Source organism: Geotrypetes seraphini, chromosome 8 (genome assembly GCF_902459505.1).
Source record: "Geotrypetes seraphini chromosome 8, aGeoSer1.1, whole genome shotgun sequence".
In the NCBI taxonomy this organism is placed as follows: Eukaryota; Metazoa; Chordata; class Amphibia; order Gymnophiona; family Dermophiidae; genus Geotrypetes; species Geotrypetes seraphini.
Genome location: NC_047091.1, coordinates 162,715,595 through 162,742,197, shown reverse-complemented (window position 1 = coordinate 162,742,197; position 26,603 = coordinate 162,715,595). Strand labels below are relative to the sequence as shown.

General features: G+C 43.2%; 1 protein-coding gene across 3 annotated transcripts in view; it reads right to left on the bottom strand.

Annotated features, from left to right (window-relative positions):
* Positions 1–26,603, bottom strand: part of RPH3A (rabphilin 3A) — a 266,108-nt gene that overhangs the window by 196,259 nt on the left and 43,246 nt on the right. For all 3 annotated transcript variants that reach the window (XM_033956966.1, XM_033956968.1, XM_033956967.1), the window contains exon 2: positions 15,033–15,133. In XM_033956966.1, coding sequence (XP_033812857.1) covers positions 15,033–15,109 — 77 coding nt within the window. In that variant the 5' untranslated portion in view covers positions 15,110–15,133. The remainder of the gene's footprint in view (positions 1–15,032; positions 15,134–26,603) is intronic.

Sequence of the window (26,603 nt, the reverse complement as noted above, 5' to 3'; positions counted from 1 at the left end):
AGAGAGATTTGCATACCTGTCACTTCCATTATATGCAAATCTCTCTCATGCATATTCATTAGGGATATCTTGAAAACCTGACTGGCTGGGGGTCCCCCAGGACAGGTTTGGGAACCACTGAGTTAGAGTATGTAAACTTAAAAGGCATCATCAACATCTTTTCTCACATCAAGCAGCATTATGGGGTAAAGATCTAGAACAATTGCTTACGCCTTCTACTTATGGGGAATTTAGGAAACACCTAAAAACATATCTGTTCCTGAAGTATTTAGGCAACTGACCAGTACAATCTTATTCCACAATAACTGATCCCTAGAGCTGTTAATCTCTAGCTTCTACCTTTGTTAATTCCAATTAATTTATAACATCTTTTAATCTTTATAAACCGCATAGAACTTCACGGTCCTGCGGTATATAAACTGTTATTATTATTATTAGAAGAGGAAATAGCACATATGCTGGTAATTCCTAAACAACAAACTATAGACAGCCCTCACCAAAGGCCCTACTCTTATCAGCAGTTGTGTTTGAGTCAGAGTTAGGCCTGAAATACTGAGAAATTTGCCATAGGGCAGAGTCACATCATATTTTCCCATAATGCTCTAGAAGATCATCAACATAAGTCAAAGAAGAGACTTCTTATGTGACTGGGAATACTAAGGGCTCCTTTTACGAAAGTGCGCTAGCAGTTTTAGAGCGCTCATAGCGCACGCTACATTGCCCCGCGCGCTACATGCTAATGCTTCCATAGAGCCTGCGTTAGCATTTTTTTTCATGCAGCACGGAGTTAGTGTGCGCTAATCTTCAGCGCGCGCTAAAACCACTAGCGCATCTTTGTAAAAAAAATGGATTTCAGGATGTGCACTAATTACGTTAAGACTTACTCCAGCCCATCTACACCCTCCCAGCCATTGAAGTCCTCCCCTGCCCATCCTCCTCCAAACGGCCATACACAGACACAGACCGTACAAGTCTGCCCAGTAACTGGCCTAGTTCAATATTTAATATTATTTTCTGATTCTAAATCTTCTGTGTTCATCCCACGCTTCTTTGAACTCAGTCACAGTTTTCCTCTCCACCACCTCTCTCGGGAGCGCATTCCAGGCATCCACCACCCTCTCCGTAAAGTAGAATTTCCTAACATTGGTAGATTCAGGGGCAATGTTAGGAAATTCTACTTTACGGAGAGGGTGGTGGATGCCTGGAATGCGCTCCCGAGAGAGGTGGTGGAGAGGAAAACTGTGACTGAGTTCAAAGAAGCGTGGGATGAACACAGAAGATTTAGAATCAGAAAATAATATTAAAGATTGAACTAGGCCAGTTACTGGGCAGACTTGTACGGTCTGTGTCTGTGTATGGCCGTTTGGAGGAGGATGGGCAGGGGAGGGCTTCAATGGCTGGGAGGGTGTAGATGGGCTGGAGTAAGTCTTAACAGAGATTTCGGCAGTTGGAACCCAAGCACAGTACCGGGTAAAGCTTTGGATTCTCGCCCAGAAATAGCTAAGAAGAAAAAAAAAATAAAATAATAATTTAAATTGAATCAGGTTGGGCAGACTGGATGGACCATTCGGGTCTTTATCTGCCGTCATCTACTATGTTACTATGTTACGTAGTATTCCTTGGTAAATACTGTGTTTCCCTGAAAATAATGCAACATAACTTTATTTTTCTATACCGCCTTAATCAAAAGAATTCTAGGCGGTTTCCACAAATGAGAAAAACTGGGCAATCAGTGAAATACAAAATAGTAAAAAATGAATACAACCTATTTGTATTAAAAAGACATTAAAAATTTAAAATTATTAGGATAGGATTCATTATGTTTTTTAAAATAAAGATAAAAACCATAGATTAAGAGATGAATTTATCAAATAATATTGTCTTGATTTCTTTTCTAAAAGCGCCATAGGACAACATGGCTCCGCTGATATAGTTACCCGACCAGGACTGTGGTTTGCTTGCTTGAAAAGCAAGCATCCTATCTTCAAAACTTTTCGAAAAGAAATCAAAACCCTACTTTTCAAAAAATGTATCCAGATATCTTAACCCAACCCTTCCCCCTCCTCCTAGATAAATTCTCCCCAAAACCTCCACTTAAATAATCTCTTCCTCCCCAAAACACCAACCAAGTATTCAGATCCCTGAAATGTAATGTAATCTTATTTGTACTCTAACTGTAATCTATTTGTTATATCACACAGTAACGTATAGTCCGGGGGTCGGCAACCTGCGGCTCCAGAGCCGCATGCGGCTCTTTTCCACCTTTGCTGCGGCTCCGGTAGTGTGTCACGCAGGCATGCACCTTACAAGTCCAGCGTCGCGGCGGGAAATAGCCATGCTGAGCAGTGAGCTCAGCACATACACAGATGAAAGCCTTGCTTGCTGATTGGTCCGGCGGCCCCGCCCCGCCGTGCCGCCGGACCAATCAGCAAGCAAGGCTTTCATCTGTGTATGTGCTGAGCTCACTGCTCAGCATGGCTATTTCCCGCCGCGACGCTGGACTTGTAAGGTGCCTGAAAAAGAAATCATCCTGGCCGGGGTCGGTGTCATGCTCCGGAGATCTACAGCCTTCCTATCTCCCTCTCCCTTCTACCTGCTTCCGGCCACATCCCCTGCTCCGCGGCTCTCTTCGGCAACTCAGCAGCAGCTTCTGACGTCGGGGCCTACCCTCTGCGAGTCCCGCTTGTTTCAACTTCCTTTTTCCACAAAGGCGGGACTCGTAGAGGGAAGGCCTCGATGTCGGCAGCTTGTCTTGATCACTGCTGCTGACGAGTTGCTGAAGAGAGCCGCGGAGCAGGGGGGTGTTGCCAGGTGCAGGTAGAAGGGAGAGGGCCAGATGCAGGACTCGTGGGTGAGGGAGGAGAAGAGAGAGAGAAAGAGAGAGGGGAGGGAAACAAAAGGAAATCTTTCATACTGGGCTGGGCCGGAGTGGAGGGAGGGTGGAAAGATTCTGGCTACAGGGTGCAGTAACAAAGGAAAAGGGGGGGAAAGCTGAAAATGGAGATAGTGACACAAAGAAGAGAAAGGGTAAGCAGGACCTACTGAATAAGGATAGAGATACAGAGGGGACATGAAGAGGAGGTGAAATAGAGACATAGAAGTAATGCTGAAAAAGTGGGGGGGGGGGGATAAAGACATTGAAAGGGCAAATGGTGAACATGGCGTAAAGATAAGGACAGAGACAAATGAAGATTCTGAAAAAGTGGTGAGATAGGGATATAGGTGAGATGGACACAAAGAAGGGTGATGCTGGAAAATAGGTGGAATGGTAATTCTGACAGACACAGAAGGGAAATGCTGGATCAAGGAGAGATGGGGCTCAGGCTGGATGGAATGAGGAGAAATGCCTTGTTGGCCCGGAACTTCCTCTCCTACATCAGAATTGACGTCAGGGAGCGGAATGCTGGTCAGCGCAACACTTCTGCAGGGAAAGCTTGGGACGGCGGTGGCTTGGGGGCTGTTCCCCGATTGCGGTGGCAGCAAACCAAGTGGCTTGGGGGACGGCACGGAGACAGAAAGAAGGGGGAACAGGGAGACAGAAAGAAAAAGTTGGGGGAGAGAATGAGGTCTGGAGGAGAGGAAACATACAGGAGGCTGAAAGAAAGGAAGAAAGATTGGATGCACAGTCAGAAGAAGAAAGTGCAACCAGAGACTCATGAAATCACCAAATAGCAAAGGTTGGAAAAATGATTTTATTTTCAATTTAGTGATCCTGTATATAGCATTAAGATAAGAAACAATATATGCAGTGTTAGATTTGTTTTATAATGGTTTTGCGGCTCCAAGTTTTTTTTTCTTTTCGAAAACGGGTCCAAGTGGCTCTTTATGTCTTAAAGGTTGCAGACCCCTGGTATAGTCAATTTAATATCCAATTTGCAAGTTCTTCCGGAATTAATCCAGGTACCTCTCCTCCCTTGTAACAAAAAACAAACAAACCCAAAACTGTTGTAACTTCACTGGAAATGTCCAGTTAGCTCTTTTGTAATCCGCCTTGAACTGCAAGGTATAGGCGGAATAGAAGTCCCTAATGTAATATAATGTAATGTAAATAAGACCTGCGTTTACAGCCTAAAATCTTCGGGTAATCAAATAGGTTGCAGTTCCTGGTTATCCGCACAGGGTTATATAACACAAAATGAGATAGCAGGTATGTCGGTGCCAATCCCCAAACTGACTTGAAACAGAGGCATGAGAATTTAAATATTACTCGTGCCTCCACTGGCAACCAGTGCAGTGATCGATAATGAAGGCTGATATGATCACTTTTCTTTAGTCCGAATATCAGACAAAGAGCTGTGTCCTGCAACTTTCTTGGTGACGGGTGAAAAGCGCGCGAGGACAAAGGCGCACTGACAACCGAGCGCGGACAACTGAGCGCAGGGCTTAATCGCGCCGAAGAAAACCCATATTTTAAAGGGCTCTGACAGGGGGAGTGAGGGGGGAACCCCCCCCACTCTACTTAATAGGGATCACGCTGCCTCACGCTGTCATGTTGGGGGGTTGTGGGGGGTGTAACCCCCCACATTATACTGAAAACTTAACTTTTTCTCTAAAAAACAGGGAAAAGGTTAAGTTTCCAGTATAATGAGGGGGGTTACAACCCCCCAAACCCCCCCACAACGCCAGCGCGATCTCTATTAAGTAAAGTGGGGGGGGTTCCCCACCAACACCCCCCGTTGGAGCCTTTTAAAATAAGGATTTTCTTCGGCGCGATGAAGTCCTGCGCTCAGTTGTCCGCACTCGGTTGTCAGCGCGCCTTTGTCCTCGCGCGCTTTAGACTATGAACCATTTTCTTCGGTGCGCCTTTATATTAATTTTGGGTCCAAAAAATGCATTAGGGCTTATTTTCAGGGGATGTCTTTTTTTTTTTTCATGTACAACAATCATCTCTCCCTTCCTCCCCACCACCCCAGTTCTTCCTCTTTCCTTTTTCCTCCCCCCTGATTTGCAGCATCTTTCCTCCCCTCTCACCCATCCTCTTGTGCTGCTGCTGTTTTTGGAGGCCTCGGAACAGAGGTATGTAGGTCTCACGGTGGGAGGGTCGGTGGGGTTCTTCTGCAAAGGGGGATGGGAGGGAGGGATAGAAAGAGAGGGAAAGCCCGGCCCCAGCAGGGAAGACCACAAAGCAGTCCGTTCAGAGTGCTGCCACAACCATTGCTGTTTTTGGAGGCCTCAGAGCGGAGGTATGTCAGGTCTCACTGGGGTGGGGGTCGCTGAATTGATGAGTCTGATTTTTTTCGGCTAATCGGGCAGCACTGGATGGAGTTGGGGAGTGTCGGGGACATTCGGGTGGGGCTTCGGGGGTCGATCTTAACTGGGGCTTATTTATAGGGTAAGGCTTATATTAGAAGCATCTTTTCAAATCATGCTAGGGCTTATTTTCGGGATAGGTTTTATTTTTAGGGAAACACAGTAATGAGCAGGTGATGCAGGAAAAAAAAGCAATACTGTAGATAAAGAAGAGAGAGAGAAGCAACTGGTACTTACTGTTCCTTTTCACTGTTATGAAGGCAAAAAAAGAAGAGAAAAGGCAAGAAAAAGAATTTGTAAATGTCTGGGTTTCAACTTTTTCAATTAAATTGGCATTTCAAATTTAATATGAAGAAATATGGAAGGAAAATTGCACCCTTCAGATACTCAGTAATAAAGAAATGAAATATTTTCAGGAAAACATTAACTAAGATACATTAAAGTCCCCAACTGGAGAAAAGAGCAGCAATAGGAAAAAAAAAAAAAAGCATACGGCAAAAAGCAAAGAGAACAACAATTAAATTCCTATGAGCTTCAAAACATTTAGAGCTCCAGGCCGCGGTAGACATTACTACCATGGCTTAGTAAAAAAAAGGGGGGGGGGGCAAGTCCTTGGATACTTACCCACACAATTCCATTGCTTATTCGTTCTTTCCAAAAATACTAGGACTAGGGGACATGCAATGAAGGGCTCCTTTTACGAAGTTGCGTTAGGGCATTAACGCGCAGAATAGCGCGTGCTACATTGCCCCGCGCCCTAGATGCTAACGCCAGCATTGAGCTGGCGTTAGTTCTAGCCGCGTAGCGCGCGGTGTAGCGTGTGGCAATATCCTGCGTGCGCTAAAAACGCTAGCACACCTTAGTAAAAGAAGCCCTAAGTAGTAGATTTAAAACAAACCAGAGAAAACATTTCTTCACACAACGTGTCATTAAACTCTGGAATTCGTTGCCAGGATGAAACCAGTTAGCTTTGCGGGGTTTAAAAAAGGTTTGGCGCATTTCCTAAAAGAGAAGTCCATGGGCCATTATTGAGATGGCTTGGGGAAATCCACTGCTTATTGCTAGGATAAGCAGCATAAAATCTGTTTTACTACTTGGGACCTGGGTTTGATGAGGCTGACTCTTAGGCATTGGTGGAATGAGGCATTATGACATCACAATCTCAGCTCTGGAATGTGGCTATTCTTTGGGTTTCTGCCAGGTACTTGGGTTGGCCACTGTTGGAAACAGGATACCGGACTTGATGGACCTTTGGTCTGTCCCTGTAGGGCAATTCTTATGTTCGCATGTTCTTAATTTTGCTCAGTAAAAATAAACACTGTCTCTTAAAATATAATCATGTGATTGCATGGAAATTTTCCCCCCTTCCCCCCCCCAATAAAAATAGGAAATCCCTAAAGGCATAATAATAACAGAAGTCTTCTCTTATACTTTAGCATGAGTAGCTGGTCATAAATCCCACCACTCCCTCCCAAAATATGGGATCAAGATGCAAAAAAGAACCTTACATATTGGACGTTAACTACACAAGTTTTTTTATTTAAAAATTCTGGGCCAGCCAACAGATACCATTTGATCAGAACTTTTGATGATAGACAAAAGTTATCCATCCATATACAGTAAAGTAACCGAGCGATATTCAACCACTATCCAGGAGGGGTAGCCTAGTGGTTAGAGCTGCTGCCTCAGCACCCTGAGGTTATGAGCGTGATCCATCCATATACAGTAAAGTAACCGAGCGATATTCAACCACTATCCAGGAGGGGTAGCCTAGTGGTTAGAGCTGTTGCCTCAGCACCCTGAGGCAATGAGCGTGATCCCAGCGCTGCTCCCTGTGACTCTGGGCAAGTCACTTAACCCTACATTGCCTCAGATACCACAGTTAGATTGCAAGCCTGCCAGGACAAATAGGGAAAATACGTAACAGGACCTAATTCCTATTCAGTATATTGTAAACTGCTTTGGGTAAATCTCTTCATGAAAAGATGGTTAATAAATCCCAATAAATAGATATCTTGGCCACAGATATTGCGAGCCTTAGATATCTGAATAAGTTACTTTTTTTTCCATAAATTAAAAAAAAAACATCACAGCAAACAAAAAAATACCAGCACAATATCAGAAAAAGAAAAAAATTAAGTCACAGGCTCCCTCCTCCCCCCTTTACTAAACTGCAATAGCAGTTTTTAGCACAGGGAGCTGCACTGAATGCTCTGCGCTGCTCCCGAAGCTCATAGAAACATAGAAACATTGAAACATAGAAATAGACGGCAGATAAGGGCCCACGGCCCATCTAGTCTGCCCACCTTAATGTCCCTCCCCTACCTTTGCCCTGTGAAGAGATCCCATGTGCCGATCCCATTTGGCCTTAAAATCAGGCACGCTGCTGGCCTCAATCACTTGTAGTGGAAGACTATTCCAGCGATCAACCACTCTTTCAGTGAAAAAGAATTTCCTGGTGTCACCTCGTAGTTTCCCGCCCCTGATTTTCAACGGATGCCCTCTTGTTGTCGTGGGACCCTTGAAAAAGAAGATATCTTCCTCCGCCTCGATGCGGCCCGTAAGATACTTGAACGTCTCGATCATGTCCCCCCTCTCTCTGCGCTCCTAAGGCCGCTGTTGAAATTTAGTAAAAGGGGCTTCCTATGAAATCAAGTCAATACATGTTCAATAGTCGTCATCTCATTTCAAAACCAAGCCTCTTTAACGAGCTTTATAGACTATGGGGCTCATAATCAAAACGGAAATATGTCTAAAAACCGTTCTAAATCGGCATTTAGACAATCAGTGAGACAGGTCTTCCAAGAGCCGATAATCGAACCGGGTTTTAGATATATTTAAAAACGATCTAGGCCTTCACAATGCTGCTGAATGACCAGAGCTAAAAGGCGCATGTCAGGAGGAGTGTCGAGGGCGGGATTTGGGCGGGACGTGGGCCATCCTAGACTTAGCCATATAACTGAAAGTTTTACAACACTGCCTAGACGGAACCTGGACGTTGTGACTTAGGCCATCTAAAACCAGGTCTAAGTCACAAGAAGGTATTCAAAGTGACCAGATAAGCAATGCAGACACAAAGTACAGACCCCCACACACTGCCCAAGTGATCACTGACACCCCCCACCCCCACCCCCATAAAAATCGCAATAACAACTTTACATATCTGCCTCCAGAACATCAGCGCCTGGCAGCCTGGCATAGGAAAGCCTAGTAGAGCTGCACAGAGGTGGCTTAAGTGGTCTTGGAGGTGGGTTAGTGAACCATGGAGAGGAGGACACAGGCCCATAAGCAACTCTAATCACTGCATTCATGGTGAAACATATACACCCCCCCAAAAAAAAACTCCAAACCCTTTTGTACTGCCATATAAGTGGCTCCTGCAGCCATAAGGGCTATTGGGGTGGTAGATAGGTGGGTCTAGTAGATTCTGGGGGTGTTTTGGGGGGCTCACCATGACCTATAAGGGAGCTGTAGTGAGATGTTTATGTGGGACCCTTTCTGTGCCAAGTCTGGGTGTCCAGTTCATCACTTTTCTGGCCCCTCCCACGCCCAAAAGGTATTTTTCTAGGCATTTGTGACTTGGATGAATTTTTGGACTAAAATGGGGTATAAAGATGGACGACTTAGTGGTCTGGACGATCAGACAGCTGGACGTACAGTTAGACGATTTTCGGGAAAAAAAAAATATGTTGGACGTATTTTTTGAAAATCGACCTTTTCCCGTGTCCGACTTTGGGCAACTTAGGCCCAAAACGGGCTTAGACATTTCTTTTGATTATGCCCCGCCACGTGTACAACACGCTACTCATCACCTGTATAGCATTTTTTGTTAACTAGTTCTTGAGGGCCACCTAACTAAGGGCTCCTTTTACAAACCCGCGTTAACGGTTTTACGCGCATAATAGTGTGCGCTAATGTGCCCGCCGCGCTAGCCGCCACCGCCTCCTCTTGAGCAGGCGGTAGTTTTTCGGCTAGCGTGGGAGTTAGTGCGTGATAGAAAGTTGCCGTGCGCTAAAGCCACTAAAGCGGCTTCATAAGGGACTTGGCTGAGGGGCTTCAGGGTAAATTAACGTTATTTGCCGATGACACCAAATTATGCAATATAGTAGACAAGAACACAACAGGACCCGACATCAAATCCAAGACCGATAGTATGGCACACGACCTCCTCCTACTGGAGAATTGGTCCAGGACCTGGCAACTAAATTTCAATGCCAAAAAATGCAAGGTCATGCACCTTGGCAACAAAAATCCATGTAAGACTTACACTCTTAATGGTGAGATCCTAGAGAGAACTGTAGCGGAACGAGACTTAGGGGTAATCATCAGTGAGGACATGAAGACTGCTACTCAAGTGGAGAAAGCTTCATCTAAGGCCAGACAAATCATAGGTTGCATACGCAGGAGTTTCGTTAGCCGTAAGCCCGAAGTCATAATGCCATTATATAGGTCCATGGTGAGACCCCATCTGGAATACTGTGTACAATTCTGGAGACCACATTACCGCAAAGATGTGCTGAGACTTGAATCGGTCCAGCGGATGGCCACACGGATGGTCACAGGGCTCAGGGATCTCCCGTATGAGGAACGGCTGAATAAATTGCAGCTCTACTCCCTAGAAGAACGCAGGGAGAGGGGGGACATGATCGAAACATTCAAGTACCTCACGCGCCGTATCGAGGTGGGGGAGGATATCTTCTTCTTCAAGGAACCCACGTCAACACGAGGGCATCCGTGGAAAATCATAAGAACATAAGAAGTTGCCTCCACTGGGTCAGACCAGAGGTCCATCTCGCCCAGCGGTCCGCACCCGCGGCGGCTCATCAGGTCCACGACCTGTGAAGTGGTTTCTGAACACATCTACAACCTACCTCAAGTTCTATCTGTACCCCTCTATCCCCTTATCCTCCAGGAACCTATCCAAACCCTCCTTGAACCCTTGTACAGAGTTCTGGCCTATCACATCCTCTGGAAGTGCGTTCCATGTGTCAGGGGAGGGACATTGCATGGCGACACCAGGAAATACTTCTTCACCGAGAGGGTGGTGGATTGATGGAATGGTCTTCCGATACAGGTGATTGAGGCCAGCGGTGTGCCTGATTTTAAAGCTAAATGGGATCGAAAGGTGGGATCTCTTCACAAAGGGAGGTAGGGGAGGGTCATTGGTGTGGGCAGACTCGATGGGCCTTGGCCCTTATTTGCCGTCACTTTCTATGTTTCTATGTTAGGTTTCATGACTGGGTACAATGATGAAATAAAGAGGATTCTTTGTCCCTTTACTCTTCTCCAGTCTGTATTTCTTTTCCAGAAATCAGGTCTATCCATCTTGGTTTCGATACTGAAAAGCTTTTGCTTGTTACTAAATTGGTAATTTATTGAATCCTGCAAAGCAATTAGAGAATTTAAGGTCAAGGAGAATGCCTAGAACTTTTCCGATGATCAGATATGTCCACTCTACAGAATTTAATGTGGACATTTATACTTCACTTTACTGTAACAATGGTGGATAATCTAAGCACAATATAATTCTACAGGATGCCGAGAACTACAGTAAGAAAGGCAATGTCTCATACCACTTGAAACAAATAAAGAATACTTATGGCTTTTGTGTGTCTGTACAAAGAACGAGAGTCTAGCTTTAAAAGATATATTTTACTACCATATAATCTGCTTTTAACTTTTCATCTAGTTCTTTTGAATCTTTTTCCGTGCTCATTACTGGATGGCAGTATGAGCTGCTTTCCCATTTTTTAAATAAATTTAAGATAGTTTGTTAAGCATGCTGTAGGTAGAATATGCTCCATCATAACAGAAATGCTTTTACAAGAGCTGAGATTGTGATGTCATAATGCTTTATTCCACCAATAAGAGCCAACCTCATCGGTGATGTCACAATGGCTTGATTGTCCTATACTTGGTTCACTTTTATTACATACAAGGGGGTGCTGAAAAGTTCTCAGCCCAACCAACTTCCTAAATTCTGAGCGTTATTTTGCCACTGTAGCTGAAAAAGTGTTCTTTTATATTGCAAAGTGCCAATTTGCAGAGTCAGAATGTTATGTTTTGACATTGTTAAAGATCATTGATTGGACCATGTCAATGAAAAGTGTGGAATTGTCAAGTGTGGAACTCTGAGCCGTCATGAAGTTCCAATTCCTGCAGAAGAAAAATCCATGAATATATGATGCAAACACTGAGTGACAAATGCCCATCATACTTCACAGTGAAGAAGTGGTGTGCAAACTTTCAGCGTGAAGATTGACTCCGAAGATGCAGCAAGGTCTGGGAGGCCTCAAACGATGTCAGCTCCTGAAATTGTTGACCACGTCCATGACCTGATTTGGGTAGATCGGCGAATATCAGCTACAACAATTACTGAGACACTACAGATATCCAGGGAACGTGTATAATCCACGAGCAGCTGGGTATGCAGAAGCTGTCAGCCAAGTGGGTGCCCAAATGTTTGAATGCTGACGATAAAACGACATCAAGTGGACACTTCCAAGTTGATTTTGCAACGTTTTCAATAAGCTGGTGCCATCTTTTTGGAACTAATTACTGTTGATGAAACGTGGTTACACCACTATGATCCTGAGACAAAACGACAGATTCTCCAAGGCCAAGGAAATTCAAGACTCAAAAGTCAGCAGGAAAGGTCATGGCCACAGTGTTTTGGGATCAGGAAGGTGTTGTAATGGCTGACTGCCTTCCAAGGGGGCCAAACAGTTAATGCAGAATACTACTGTAACTTGCTGTGCCAATTAAAGGAGGCAGTGAAAGAAAAAAGGAGGGGGAAGCTGCAGAAAGGAATTCTCTTTTCGCAAGACAATGCACCTGCTCACAAGGCTGGCAAAACGATGGATGTTTTGGCGCAGTTGGGATTTCAGTGCATAGAACATCTGCCCTACTCACTATATCTTGCTCCATCTGACTTCCGTATCCAGACCTTAAAAAGAGCTTGAAAGGGCAACAATGTTCGAGTGATTTGGAGGTGACTGCAGCAGTGGCGCAGTATTTCAGTGACCAGACATCAGAGTATTTTTGGAAGGGTTACAGACACTTCAGACGTGATGTGCCAAGTGTGTTGAACATAGGGGTGAACATGTGGCATAACTTGTAAGTTTCATGGCTCCACGTCATTCCCTTCTCGGTTGGGCTGAAAACATTTCAGCACTTGCATCGTGGGATAGTTTTCAAAGTGGTTAGTGCAGTGGCCTGAGTACTAGGAGGACCAGGGTCGATTCTCGCTGCAGCTCCCTGTGACTCTGGGCAAGTCACTTAACTTTCCATTGCTCCAGGCACAAAATAAGAACCTGTATATAATATGTAAACTGCTTTGATTGGAACCACATAAAGGCAGCTTATCAGATCCCATCCCCCTTTCTCTTGCTCACAGTTTGCAAGCTAAGTTGGTGGAAATTGTGAGACTTGAATAGGCCACTAGCTTCAAACAAGAGAAAATAAAGATCTGTGAAAACAATTTGGGCCAAGTATCGGGAATCACACAGGAGACACAGCTAAGGATCCAGCTAAGTATATTAGGGCCAATATTCAGATCGTGGAAATTAGCCGGGCGGACTCCCGCGGTCGGCCCTGAGTCCAGATATTCAATGCCGGGCTGTTTCCAGTGACCGGCATTGAATATATGGTTTATTTTTGGCTCCTATAAACTTAGCTGGCTCTGTTGATGTTCAGTGCCGACCGACTAACACCCCTTCCCCTCCCCGCGGCCTGGAACACTAAATACTCCAACGCTCATAGAAATCCTATGAGCGTCCGAGCAGGGTCAGAGCATTTAACCCCCCGGGCCAGGGTAGAAACCTCTACTGTGGTGTAGTAAAAAAAAGAGGGCCTGAGTTTATAGCAACCAAAGCTAGACCAGCTATTTGAGCAGCCTGATTTATTTTTCGAGTCAAGGTATTTTTATTATCATTATATAAATGAAACAGAACAATCAGCAAACGAACAGGATATTAGAAGCAATTAACCGTGAAAAAGTACAAATGCCTCATTATTATACTATATAGTAATAAACCAGAACCCGGTATATATTAGAATCAGTTGTTTCAATAAAGTATGAGTATGCCTCAGCCCCACTACTCCACCGCTGTGCTATCTCTTGACTGCGGAGAGAATTATGTGGCGCTTCATCATTGGCTGCTCATAATCATATTTATTGTATTGCTATTCATTTAAGTGCTTATAAATATTTTTAAATATTTTTGTTTTACTATAATAAGTGTACTTAGCTTGTATGTTTAGCTGTTGTCAGCCAATGCCTGGGAGTTTAACCCCAGGCGTTGGCTGACAACAACTAAACATACAAGCTAAGTACACTTATACTATATGGTATAATAATGAGGCAAATAAATAAATAGAGTGGAGTGGTGGGGCTGAGGCATACTCATACTTTATTGAAACAACTGATTCTAATATATACCGGGTTACTATATGATCTACTGATATTAGATCCCGGCAAAACGATAGTTATAAGAATTGCCATTTATTCGGAGGCTAACAGTCATTATTATACTAAGCACCTTGGGTGTTGTATGTAATACTGACCACATCAATATGTTCATCATATTATTATATTTGATATTATATTTGAGGCATCATCATTGTTACACAAGTTTTAATGTTGTATTTGTTGTTGTCTGCATCAATAAAAATTGTTTGAACTTAAAGAAAAAGAAAAAAAATAGGCTGTCCTCTTTTTGTATGCAGAATTATTTATTTATTTATTTATTCAATTTTTCTATACCGTTCTCCCAGAAGAACTCAGAACGGTTTACATGAATTTATTCAGGTACTCAAGCATGGTCTTCTCTTATTCAGTCCTTTAATAATTGATTTTCTTTGTATTGTTTTGCACTGTTTCGATTTTGTTGGAGTTGTAAGCGGTTCATTTTGGACGCTTTAAATTTTGCAGATAGCCGGTTATTTAACCGGAGCTGTTTAAATAACACTGAATATTGAGCAGATTGTCGTGGTGCGTGTATGTTTGTACTTGTTGCTTTGTTACTGGTTGTTTACTGAGACTAGGGGGACACTCGTTGAAGTTACAGGAGGAATAGGAGGAAATTTTTTTTCACTCAGAAAATCGTTAAGCTCTGGAACGCGTTGCCAGAGATTGTGGTAAGAGCAGATAGCGTAGCTGGTTTTAAGAAAGGTTTGGACAAGTTCCTGGAGGAAAAGTCCATAGTCCATTATTGACAGAGACAGGGGGAAGCCACAGCTTGTCCTGTATCAGTAGCATGGAATGTTGCTACTCCTTGGGTTTTGGTCAGGTACTAGTGACCTGGATTAGCCACCGTGAGAACGGGCTTCTGGGCTGACCCAGTAAGACTATATTTATGTTCTGAAATCTGTACTTCTGAACAGCTTTTGTACCTTGGTTTTCTGTCTGCAACTAAATAAGAAGCTATTTTTAAAAATAAAAAACATATTAAAAATTAACATTTAATGGAACGATACCAGGGCCTATGATTGACATAGGGAAGATATAATGAGTTCTGTCCTCAGCAGGAAGATATACTGAAGGAAACCCTTTTATCAGAAGTCCTAATTCAACTTATATTTAAGCCAGATTTTGTTGTGCAAAGGATTTCTATGCTCTCACAGTAGGGAGGTTTCGAGCGTATGATGAACATTTGGCATAATTAAAACATCACGGCTACAATTTTGTTTTGCAAACTGTGCTTACTTTCAGTAACTGTGTACACAACAGGTCAATAAACGCGACCAAAAAGCAGCATTATTTTTCATGAAAGGTCACTTACTTAGCTCTAACAGCCATCTGTCTATCATTTGGGCACATCCAAGGGCCAGTACTGCTGCCAAACACCGTATCCGTCATAGCTGAATCTGGAGGCCACTGTGTCTGAAAACATAAACATGGTTTGCTTGTTATTTGAAAGATGACAGGTTTCCTCAGATTACAATAACAGTTTGCTGAAGATATCACCTCCGTGGGGAACGTAGACTAGACAGGAAATTGGAGCAAGAGCTTTTCTCCAGCAAGCATTAGGCATTACCGAAGAAATTTAGAATTTTAATAAACTGGAAATCTCAGGTTTTGAACATAATGATATGGTGCAGATGGTTTGGAAAATGAAGGTTAAGAATTCTACCTTGCCTTATCAAGCTATAGCTGGTTAAAAAGTTTTTGCTTTTAAAAATTACTCCATTTTGAATGGTCTCAGTGGTTACCAAGATTTTATATTCCTGTTGGCAAATCTATAAAAGAAAGTTCCAAACAGCATCCTTTGGAGAATTACCCTCCACCTGGGCTGTGCCAAGGGGTTCATAGACAACGGCGCGAAAGACAAAGGCGCGCCCGGACAATTGAGCGCAGCGCGGAGGTGCGCGCTGCTCAAAATTACTGTTTTTAGGGGCTCCGACGGGGGGTTTTGTTGGGGAACCCCCCCCACTTTACTTTATAGACATGGCGCCGGCGTTATGGGGGGTTTGGGGGTTGTAACCCTCCACATTTTACTGTAAACTTAACTTTTTCCCTAAAAACAGGGAAAAAGTGAAGTTTTCAGTAAAATGTGGGGGGTTACAACCCTCCAAACTCCCCACAACGCCCCCACAATGTGGCGCGATGTCTATTAAGTAAAGTGGGGAGGTTCCCCCCACGCCCCCCCCCCCCGTCGGAGCCCTAAAAACAGCAATTATGAGCGGCGCGCACCTCCGTGCTGCGCTCAATTGTCTGGGCGCGCCTTGGTCCCGGCGCGCTTTTGACCTGACACCGTGCCAAGGCAGTTCGGGGGTGGAGTCTGGAGGGGAGCTGAGAGTTATCCAGTTAGCAGCAATATTCAGTCCAGTAATTAGGTAACTAAGCCACAAGTAGGACTACTACTACTACTATTTATTATTTCTAAAGCGCTGAAAAGTGTACACAGCGCTGTACATTTTAACATACAATAGACAGTCCCTGCTCAGAAGAGCTTACAATCTAATTTAGACAGGACATTTCAGGGTTGGAGAGATTATGGTAGAGGAAACGATACAGTGGGTCTAGGTATCTGACAGCAGCGAGTGGTAGTGAAGAGTTGAAAACAGTTTCCACAAAAGTGGACTTTTAGCTTGGATTTGAATACTGCTAGGGATGGAGCAGTAGTCAAATCCAGGAAAGCAAAATGGCTCTCCTAACTTGATCCAAGTAACCATCTGAATATCACGGGTACCTGGTCAAGTGCCAGCAACTGCATTATGCCCCAAAATTCAGCCCAGATATCTGGGTATCGCCTGGCACTGAATATCAGGAACTAAAAAGCCCATGCTGGCTGGTGTTTAAAAACACATTGACCACTGCAAGCTGAATACTGACCGTAGGTGTCTAGACAAAGGCTAAGCTGAAATGGGTGCCTCTGAAAACATAGTGCTGTGTTAATCGTCATTAGTTTTATTTATTTATTGTAAAAAAAACTTGTATATCGCCTAAGGGCCTGTTTTACAAAGCCACGCTAGTGGCTGCCGCGCAGTAACGGCCCCCGAAACCCATAGAGATTTAAAGGGCTTCGGGGCAGCCACTAGCGCGGCTTTGTAGAAGAGGGGGTAAAACTAAGCGGTTTCCAGGAAACAATAAAATATAACAATAAAATATAACAATACATATAGCAAAAATATTCTTCATTCTTTACTGCTTCTTAATTTATTCACTAAGCATATTCAATTTACCTAAACTCTTCTCCTTCTATCTCCTCTTTATGTTCCCAAGTTTAGTCTACTACCTGGTTCATTTTTCTTTTTCTTTTTTTTAACTTTCTTTATTGATATTTTGAACTTTAAAATGTATACATTTGAAAAATCAGAAAAACTATATGAAAATACATTATTAACATCAGAATTATTACAATAAAGAATTATTAATCCCTTCTTAACCTATAACAGTAATAATGTATATTATACTATCAATATTATAAAATATTATGAAATTTATTTCTCCAAATAAATATTGCACCCCCCACCCCCCCAACCCTGGATGTGCATAGGAATCTAACATAAAGAAAAAGGGATCACTTTAATTACAATGTGACAAAATTAGTTAATGGACCCCAAATCCCCTTAAAGGATTTAACAAACCCTAGACGTTCTGCCATAATCTTTTCATATTTATATGTTGCACATACAGTTGCCCACCAAAAACTAAAATTAATCCTATCATGATGTTTCCAATTAGATGTGATCATTTGAACCCCTATTCCTGATAAAATCATGAAAAGGCGACTATTATTTTTATCCAAAGTGGGTTTAACATGAAGAATCGTTCCAGAAATTATTGCTTCATATGTCAAAGGAATAGAGGATTGAAGAATATTGTTAATTTGCCCCCAAATCATAAGAACATAAGAACGTAAGAAATGCCTTCACCGGATCAGACCCTAGGTCCATCTAGTCCGGCGACCCGCACACGCGGAGGCCAAGCTAGGTGTTCTCTACTGGACACCTTGTTCACCCGTGTCCCTCAATGTGATTTTCATGAAGATATGCATCCAACTTGCCCTTGAATCCCAGAATAGTGGTCTCTGTCACAACCTCCTCTGGGAGAGCATTCCAGGCGTCCACCACTCACTGTGTGAAGCAGAACTTCCGGATATTAGTCCTGAGTCTGCCTCCCCTAAGTTTTAGTCCATGACCTCTTGTTCGAGTCACTGTTGACAATGTGAATAACGAAGATTCTTGCTCCATTTTGTCGAAACCTTTTAGTATTTTAAAAGTCTCTATCATATCCCCTCGCAGCCTTCCAAAAGCCAAGTATCAATGGACAAAAAAACAAAAGATGATCCAAAGTCCCTATATCAATATGACAATGCCAGCATCTATTAGATTTAGAACTATCTACTTTGTTCAACCGAACTGGGGTCCAAAAACTTCTATGTAATAAAAACAACCATGTTTGTCTCATAGATGCTGACATTGTACATCTTAATCTCCAAGTCCAAATTCGTGGCCAACGAGAAACAGAAATATGCTGTTTTAACTCGATACTCCAAATGTCTCTAAGACTATTTTTTGGTTTTTTATTTAAAAATCCAGAAATCAATTTATACCACTGGGCAGCCTGATGTCCTATTAAATCTGTTTGGTAGCATTTTTCTTAATTAATGTAACCAATTTCAATTTCTAAAATCTTTTACTAAACCATTTACTCAATCAATGTATGGAATTCAGTTTGGAATCTTTGTAATGTTACTAGATTTAATTTTTTAATGATACATAATTTATTATGTTTATTATGTTAAATCCTTCCCATATATCGTATCCGGAAAAAAAACCCTCCTATATAATGTATTCTAAATTAATTTTCCTATGTACTGTTTTCCTGCCTTCTTCTATTCTATGTTTCTAGCCTAATTAATTTATTTTTCTCAAGTACTTTAGCAAGATTGTGAGCCTTTGGGACAGTCAGGGAACTCTAAGTACTTTTTCTTCATTTTAATTATCTTACTTAATTGCATCTCTTCTGTATCTACTGTAAACCGCTTTGAACCTCACGGTATAGCAGTATACAAGAAATAAAATTATTATTAAGAAATAAAATTATTATTATTATTAATCATCTGCCAATAACATATTACAGCTATTTACCCCTCGATATCACATAAAAGCGCTAACAAATAAATGCATTTTCAACATCTTCGTAAAAATTCGCACAATCGGTACAAAGTCGTAAGTATCCTGGTGGCGCATTCCACAATTTCACACTCGCCATAGAGGACATTGGAGCCTTTGATATAGCATAGTAATGTAATGTAATGTAATTTATTTCTTATATACCGCTACATCCGTTAGGTTCTAAGCGGTTTGAAGAAAATATACATTAAGATTATAAATGAGAAGTAAGAAGGTACTTAAAAAATTCCCTTACTGTCCCGAAGGCTCACAATCTAACTAAAGTACCTGGAAATTAATAAAGAAGAGAAAATAAAGATGGTTGAAAAAAGAAAAATTCTATGTGAACTTATAGGATGGAAATTAAACTGACAGTGAAGAACTGTATGAAAAATACATATGGAATGCAGTTAGAGAGGGTAGGTTACAATCTATTTATGGTATTTGTTTAATTGGAAGGTGTTAAGGTGGGTAATTTGGGGGAAGTTTATCTGAAGGTAGGTGAATCTTCTGGAGGTAAAAGAGGAGGTGTTAAGATATTTGGATGAATTTTTTGAAAAGCAGGGTTTTGATTTCTTTTCTGAATGTTTTGAAGTTGTCTGATATTGTCATAAGATTGGAGATGGAATGGTTGATTTTTGCTGCTTGTGTTGCCAGAAGGTTGTCAAACATTTTCTTGCGTTGTGTGCCTTTGAGTGGGGGGAAGGCGAAAGGGTTCGAGGTTCTTCTGTGTCTTGAGGTGGAGATTTGGTTTAAGCGGTTGTTTAGATAGGAGGGGGAAGAGCCGTGTAATGCTTTGAATATCAGGCAGTGGAATTTGAATTGGATTCGTGATTGTATGGGTAGCCAGTGAGAGTCTAAGAAGGCAGTTGTTATGTGATCATATTTTTTGAGTGAGTAGATCAATCTGAGGGCGGTGTTTTGTATGGTCATAGTGTACTCCCGGCGCTTAAATTCAGATCCCGTTGGCAGCATTACTAAAGCCTTGCTCCTCCATCAAACATCACTGCGTGCAAGTCTACTGATTTATACTTAGGGGTCCTTTTATCAAGCCACGCTAGCGGGGTTAGCGCGTCGGACATTTCATCATGCGCTAATCCCCGCGGCCGGCTAAAAAAACTAACGTCTGCTCAATGTAGGCGTTAGCGGCTAGCGCGGCAGGAGGTTTAACGTGCGGTATTACGTGCGTTAAACCCCTACCACATCTTGATAAAAGGACCCCTAAGTCTTCCTAACTCAAAACGCTCAGACATCAGGCCTTACATTAAAGATCCCCTTTACTCCTTTTGGTTTTTGCCTCCCCTTTCTTTTATTTTAAGCAATGTATCCTCCCCATTTGCCCGTGTGTATCATGGTATGTCCGTATCGTAACTGTGAATTTGTTCCCTCTATTTTATACTTTTAAAACTTTTTAATACTTTGTATAAATTGGAAACTGCTTTGCCTATAAAAGCGGTATATCAAGACCCAAATAAACTTGAAACGTGACCGAGTTACTGCCCCATCCCATCAAAGGGCATCTTGGTGATAGATAGAGAATGACACGGTGACAAAATTCATCACCGTTCCCGTCCCCGCAGATAACCGTCATGTCATTCTTTAAAGAGAGAAGGAAGAATCAGAGTATAATTGGCCACAACCACTGACCCGCAAGCTTTGCTTTGAAGAATGCTGAGATTGAGCAGCAACATTCCAGAGCAGATATTGTGATGTCATAATGCCTCATTTCACCAGTGCCTAAGAGCCAATCACATCAGTGATGTCACAATGGCTTCATTATCCTTGGCTCACATAAGAATCAGAGTATGAATGGCCACAACCACTGACCCGCAAGCTTTGCTTTGAAGAATGCTGGTTTAGAAGGACTGAGGTTGAAATAGACACTAGAAAATGATATGGGATTATTTCCGGGGACGGGGACGGTGATGAATTTTGTCACCGTGTCATTCTCTAGTGATAGACTTGGATGCTGATTCATGTGACCCCCCCAGCCAAAGGCAACATCGATTCCCGCATCATCACCTCCCGCACATTTGCTTTCAAAGTACAGTGGGGGGGGGGGGGGAGGTAGGAAAATTTGACTTCTTTTAGTCCCCATTCCTTTCCATCCACCAAATATTCTATGCTGTGGCTCTTCCTAGGACAACACTCTCGCTGCAACAAGGAGTCCGCCTGTTCTTCCACTCCTCAATGGCTTTTTCCAGGGAGGAAGGGAAGGGTGGGAAAAATTGGAATGCCTGGGAAAAGTGGAGGAGAGGGTCAGATGTGGTCTTAAATCCCCTTTGGACTTTTCCCCTCATCTCTCTAATCAAGCACCACTTCAGCATTTGTGGTTGCCATGTTAATCTGCTTGACAACTGAATCCCTTCCCCTCTATCCTTTTTTGCTACTATCTTTGGTTTCCTTCCCTTTTGTTAGTCTCATCGTCTGCCTCCTATTTTATCTACCGCTCTTTCCCAATATACACCTCTCTACTACTTTGCCTGAATTACAATTTACCATAAAGCCCTGAATATGCATACCGTAGAGGAAAGGAGGGACAGGGGAGATATGATTCCGATGTTCAAATACTTCAAAGGTATTAGTGTAGAACAAAATCTATTCCAGAGAAAGGAAAATGGTAAAACCAGAGGGCATAATTTGAGGTTGAGGGGTGGTAGATTCAAGAGCAATGTTAGGAAATTCTTCTTTACGGAGAGGGTGGTTGATGCGTGGAATGCGTTCCCCGAGGGTGAAGAAAACGGTGACAGAGTTCAAACAAGCGTGGAATGATCACAGAGGATCTCTAATCAGAAAATAATAGGTATACATTGAAGGAACACTGGCCAGGCTTGCACAGCCTGTGTCCCTTATATGGACATTCAGTTGAGGACAGGCTGGAGAGGGTTTTGATGGCTGGGATGGTTAAGATGGACTGGAGTGAGCCTTGATGGAGACTCTAGTAGATGGAACCTAAGCACACTGCTGGGCAGGGCTCTGGGTTTCTGGCCCAGAAATATCTAAGAAAAAAGACCATTTCAACTATATTAATTTATGGAGCATAATGGATGGACCACTCAGGTCTTTATCTGCCATCATTTACTATGTTACTATCCCCGAGTTTGTATGAAGGCGCACTGAATGTTCATTCCAAACATATGCTAAAAAATGTGAGTGCTATAATTAAATGAGCTCGTATTAATTACGTTTGAAAATTGTGTAATGATTGAGAAAGGAGCCATTTAAAAGCGGGCTTTTTGCTCACTCAACAGTCTCACTTAAAACAGATCTGAGCACAGACGAAGTATCTCTATTACAAGTTGTGAATTATATACTGGTGTATTTTCTTTGATACCTTAATGTAGAAGACTCACACACCAGAGTTTGATAATTGTCTCCCATTTTTTTTCAATATTTACCATCCCTGTCATGATCTTTGCTCTGTACACAGCTCATCCACCTCAACAGCAAATATTCACCTGTTACAACGATTACACCTTGTAGTTCTAAATGGCACATGTTTTGTGAGTAAAAACACTCGGTTCATAGACAACAACGCGGAAGACAAAGGCGCGCGCCGACAACTGAGCGCAAGACGGAGGCGCGCGCCGAAGAAAATTACTGTTTTTAGGGGCTCCGACGGGGGGTTTTGTTGGGGAGCACCCCCTAGTTTACTTAATACAAATCGCGTCGGCGTTGTGGGGGGTTTTGGGGGGTTGTAACCCCCCACATTTTACTGTAAACTTTACTTTTTCCCTAAAAACAGGGAAAAAAGTGAAGTTTTCAGTAAAATTTGGGGGGTTACAACCCCCCAAGCCCCCCACAACGCTCCCACAATGCGGCGCAATCTGTATTAAGTAAAGTGGGGGGGGTTCCCCACACACACACACCCCCTGTCGGAGCCCTAAAAACAGTAATTTTCTTCGGCGCGCGCCTCCGTCTTGCGCTCAGTTGTCGGCGCGCGCCCAAGAAAATTACTGTTTTTAGGGGCTCCGACGGGGGGTTTTGTTGGGGAGCATCCCCTAGTTTACTTAATACAAATCGCGTCGGCGTTGTGGGGGGTTTGGGGGGTTGTAACCCCCCACATTTTACTGTAAACTTCACTTTTTCCCTAAAAACAGGGAAAAAGTGAAGTTTTCTGTAAAATTTGGGGGGTTACAACCCCCCAAGCCCCCCACAACGCCCCCACAATGCGGCGCAATCTGTATTAAGTAAAGTGGGGGGGGATTCCCCACACACACACACCCCCTGTCGGAGCCCTAAAAACAGTAATTTTCTTCGGCGCGCGGCACACCTCCACGCTGCGCTCAATTGTCTGTTCGCGCCTTTGTCCCGGCGCGCTTTTGACCTGACACCAAAACACTCATAGGAATGCCATACAGTTTCCCTGTCTTGCTTTTGACAAGTAACTGGTTACTGTGTCTGCCATGCATAACCTTGCATATCTCTAAGTAATAATGTTCAAATGCTCAGCGTGCAGCCTATGCCGGGTGAAGAATGTGTTTTACATAAGAACATAAGATTTGCCATACTGGGACAGACCGAAGGTCCACTAAGCACAGCATCCTGTTTCCAACAGTGGCCCACCCAAGTCCCAAGTACCTGGCAGAAACCCAAAGAGTAGCAACATTCCAGAGCTGTGATTGTGATGGCATAATGCCTCATCCCACCAATGCCTAAGAGCCAGCTTCATCAGTGATGTCACAATGGCTTGGCATCAGCACTTGGTATAGGAAAGCCTAATAGAACTGTACAGAGGTGGCTTACGTAGTCTGGGGGGGGGTGGGCTAGTAAACCATGGAGAGGAGAACCAAGACCCATAAGCCACTCTAATCACTACATTTATGGCAAAAAAATGTTCACCCACCAAAACCCTCCCAAACCCTACTGTACTGCCATATAGGTGCCACCTGCAACCATAAGGGCTATTGGGGTTGCAGACAGGTGGGTATAGTGGGTGTTGGGGGAGACTCACCATGACCTGCAGAGGGGTTCTGATGAGATGTTTATGTGGCATCCTTATTGTGAAGTTCACAGCAGTGCCCTATTGCTGTGTTGCCATGTCTGGGTGGCCAGTCCATCACTTTGCTCAGGCCTCTCCCACATCCAAAAGGTCTTCTTCTAGATGTTTGGGACTTGGACAATTTTTTGGATGAGAATGTGGTATAAAGATAAATGTACTAGTGGCCTGGACGATCACACGGCTGGACGTAGAAGTGGAAGATTTCCCCCCAAAATCTTTTGGACGTACTTTTCAAGAATGGACCTTTTGAGGTTGCCGACTTGGACGTTTCTTTCAATTATGGCTCTCTAAGGCTCTTAACACTTGCATTGTGAGGTCACAAGAGTTCACAAGTACGTTGGTGATTTTTTATTTTTTTTATTTTAGAATTGTCCTCTGAATTCTTTGTTTCTTAGATCACACATTTTTGGAACACAAAATACAGACTGCATGGATCTTAGAGTTCCTTGCTGTCTATTTAATTTTTCTGAAGGTACTACATGAAGGAACAAAAAAACTTTTCATTGAAATATTTTTAAAATAGGAGCATTTATCTAGGGTTGCATCACCTGAGATTTTCAGCAGCATTAATTGTGGAATGGAATACAAATGATTAGCAAGTATGTAAGCCATTCCTCTGTATGAATTCTGAATAAGTGTCATTGCTTTTCTTAAGAACTAAACACTCAGCAGTAAACCTGCAGCACTTTACTGCCATCAGATTAGCTAGGCATATTAACCATGTTTCACCGACTAATTCAGGGTGAATCATGCAAAGCAATGTCATTAATAAAAATATGAAAAGCACTAGTTGTTTTGATGTGCCTGTCGATCCCTGGAGCTGACCATGGTACTGAACAACCGTCAATCTGGAGGAACAGTTGTGGATAAGAGGGATAATAAGCAAAGTTGAATGGATAGCGATCAATTTGACATGCCGGGCAAGCGAGGGAAAACGGATGGAAAGGTATGCAAACATATTTTGATAAGCCTGATGAATTTGTTGATAGACAAATCATGGGCTGCATACGAAGGGGTTTCGTCAGTCGTAAGGCGGAAGTCATTATGCCATTGTATAGATCCATGGTGAGGCCCCACCTGGAATACTGTGTGCAATTCTGGAGGCTGCATTATCGCAAGGATGTGCTGAGACTGGAGTCGGTGCAAAGAATGGCCACCCGGATGGTCTCGGGACTCAAGGATCTACCATACGAAAAACGGCTTGACAAATTACAGCTATACTCGCTCGAGGAGCGCAGAGAGAGGGGGGACATGATCGAGACGTTCAAGTATCTTACGGGCCGCATCGACGCGGAGGAAGATATCTTCTTTTTCAAGGGACCCACGGCAACAAGAGGGCATCCGTTGAAAATCAGGGGCGGGAAACTACGAGGTGACACCAGGAAATTCTTTTTCACTGAAAGAGTGGTTGATCGCTGGAATAGTCTTCCACTACAGGTGATTGAGGCCAGCAGCGTGCCTGATTTTAAGGCCAAATGGGATCGGCACATGGGATCTATTCACAGGGCAAAGGTAGGGGAGGGACATTAAGGTGGGCAGACTAGATGGGCCGTGGGCCCTTATCTGCCGTCTATTTCTATGTTTCTATGTTTCTATAGAGTGGTCAATATTCAACGTAATTTAACCGGCCAGAAATCGTCCCTGGCCGGTTAAATAGCATATTTAGGGCTAACCGGTTATTTTCAACAGCACTTAACGGGTTATCACCAAACTCAAAAACAGATATTTGGGGGGCATCTGGGGACAGAGTCAATACTCAGCTGGTTAAGTGCTGATATTCAGAACTTAACTAATCAGGTTAACTACATATAAATATGACCACATAAATTTATAGCTGGTTAAATGCTGCATATTGCACTTATTCCCTCCATGCCACCACCTGCCCCCCCCCCCCCTTTATGAAGCCACGTTAAGTTTTTATATCACTGGCCATGGCAATATTAACTCTGACACTTATAGAATTCCTATAACCATCAGAGCTAATACCGCCGTAACCGGCGATATAAAAGGAAGGGATTAATCGGCTCCGTGTTAGCCATCTCTGCAAACCTGGATATTGAATGCTGGCACCCAGACAGGGCTGAAAATATCCAGACAAGTAAGCTGTGTGTTCAGTCTGCTGTCAAAGTGGTGACTCACTGTGAATGTCAAGCCCTGAGATGTTATCCAACACATCCGATTCTAAATGCTGAAATTTTTGAATTGTAAATGACTCTACTGTGCCAAGTGCACAGAGGCCAGATTATAACTAGGTACCTATACAGCCAGACTCTGAAGAGGGGGAGTGATGCTTTCCCTAGCCACAGATTGTGAGGGCTGGATGGACTGTCATTCTTCCCTGCTAGGCTACCCCAGTAGCCCTTTGCACAACAAGTCAATGTATGGTATGCCAAAGCCAGTACCCTCATGCTCCTCCAGCTTCTGAAGAGCAAGGGAGATTGTAACTTCACTCCTATCCCACTGGCCTATAGTCCAACTGAGAGATTCAAGAATGCAACAGGACTGAGGTGGGGGGGGGGAGAATAAGTGCACTTTCTGCCAACTACAGAATGGCATGGGGATATATTTTTCCCCGTCCCCACGGGAACTCATTTTCCATCCTATCCCAGTGAGTTATTTTCCTGCCCCTGTCCCATTCCTACAAGCTTTGTCCTCATCTGCACAAGCCTCAAATACTTTCAAATCATAGCAACATTCTAGAGCACATATTGTGATGTCATAATGCCTCATT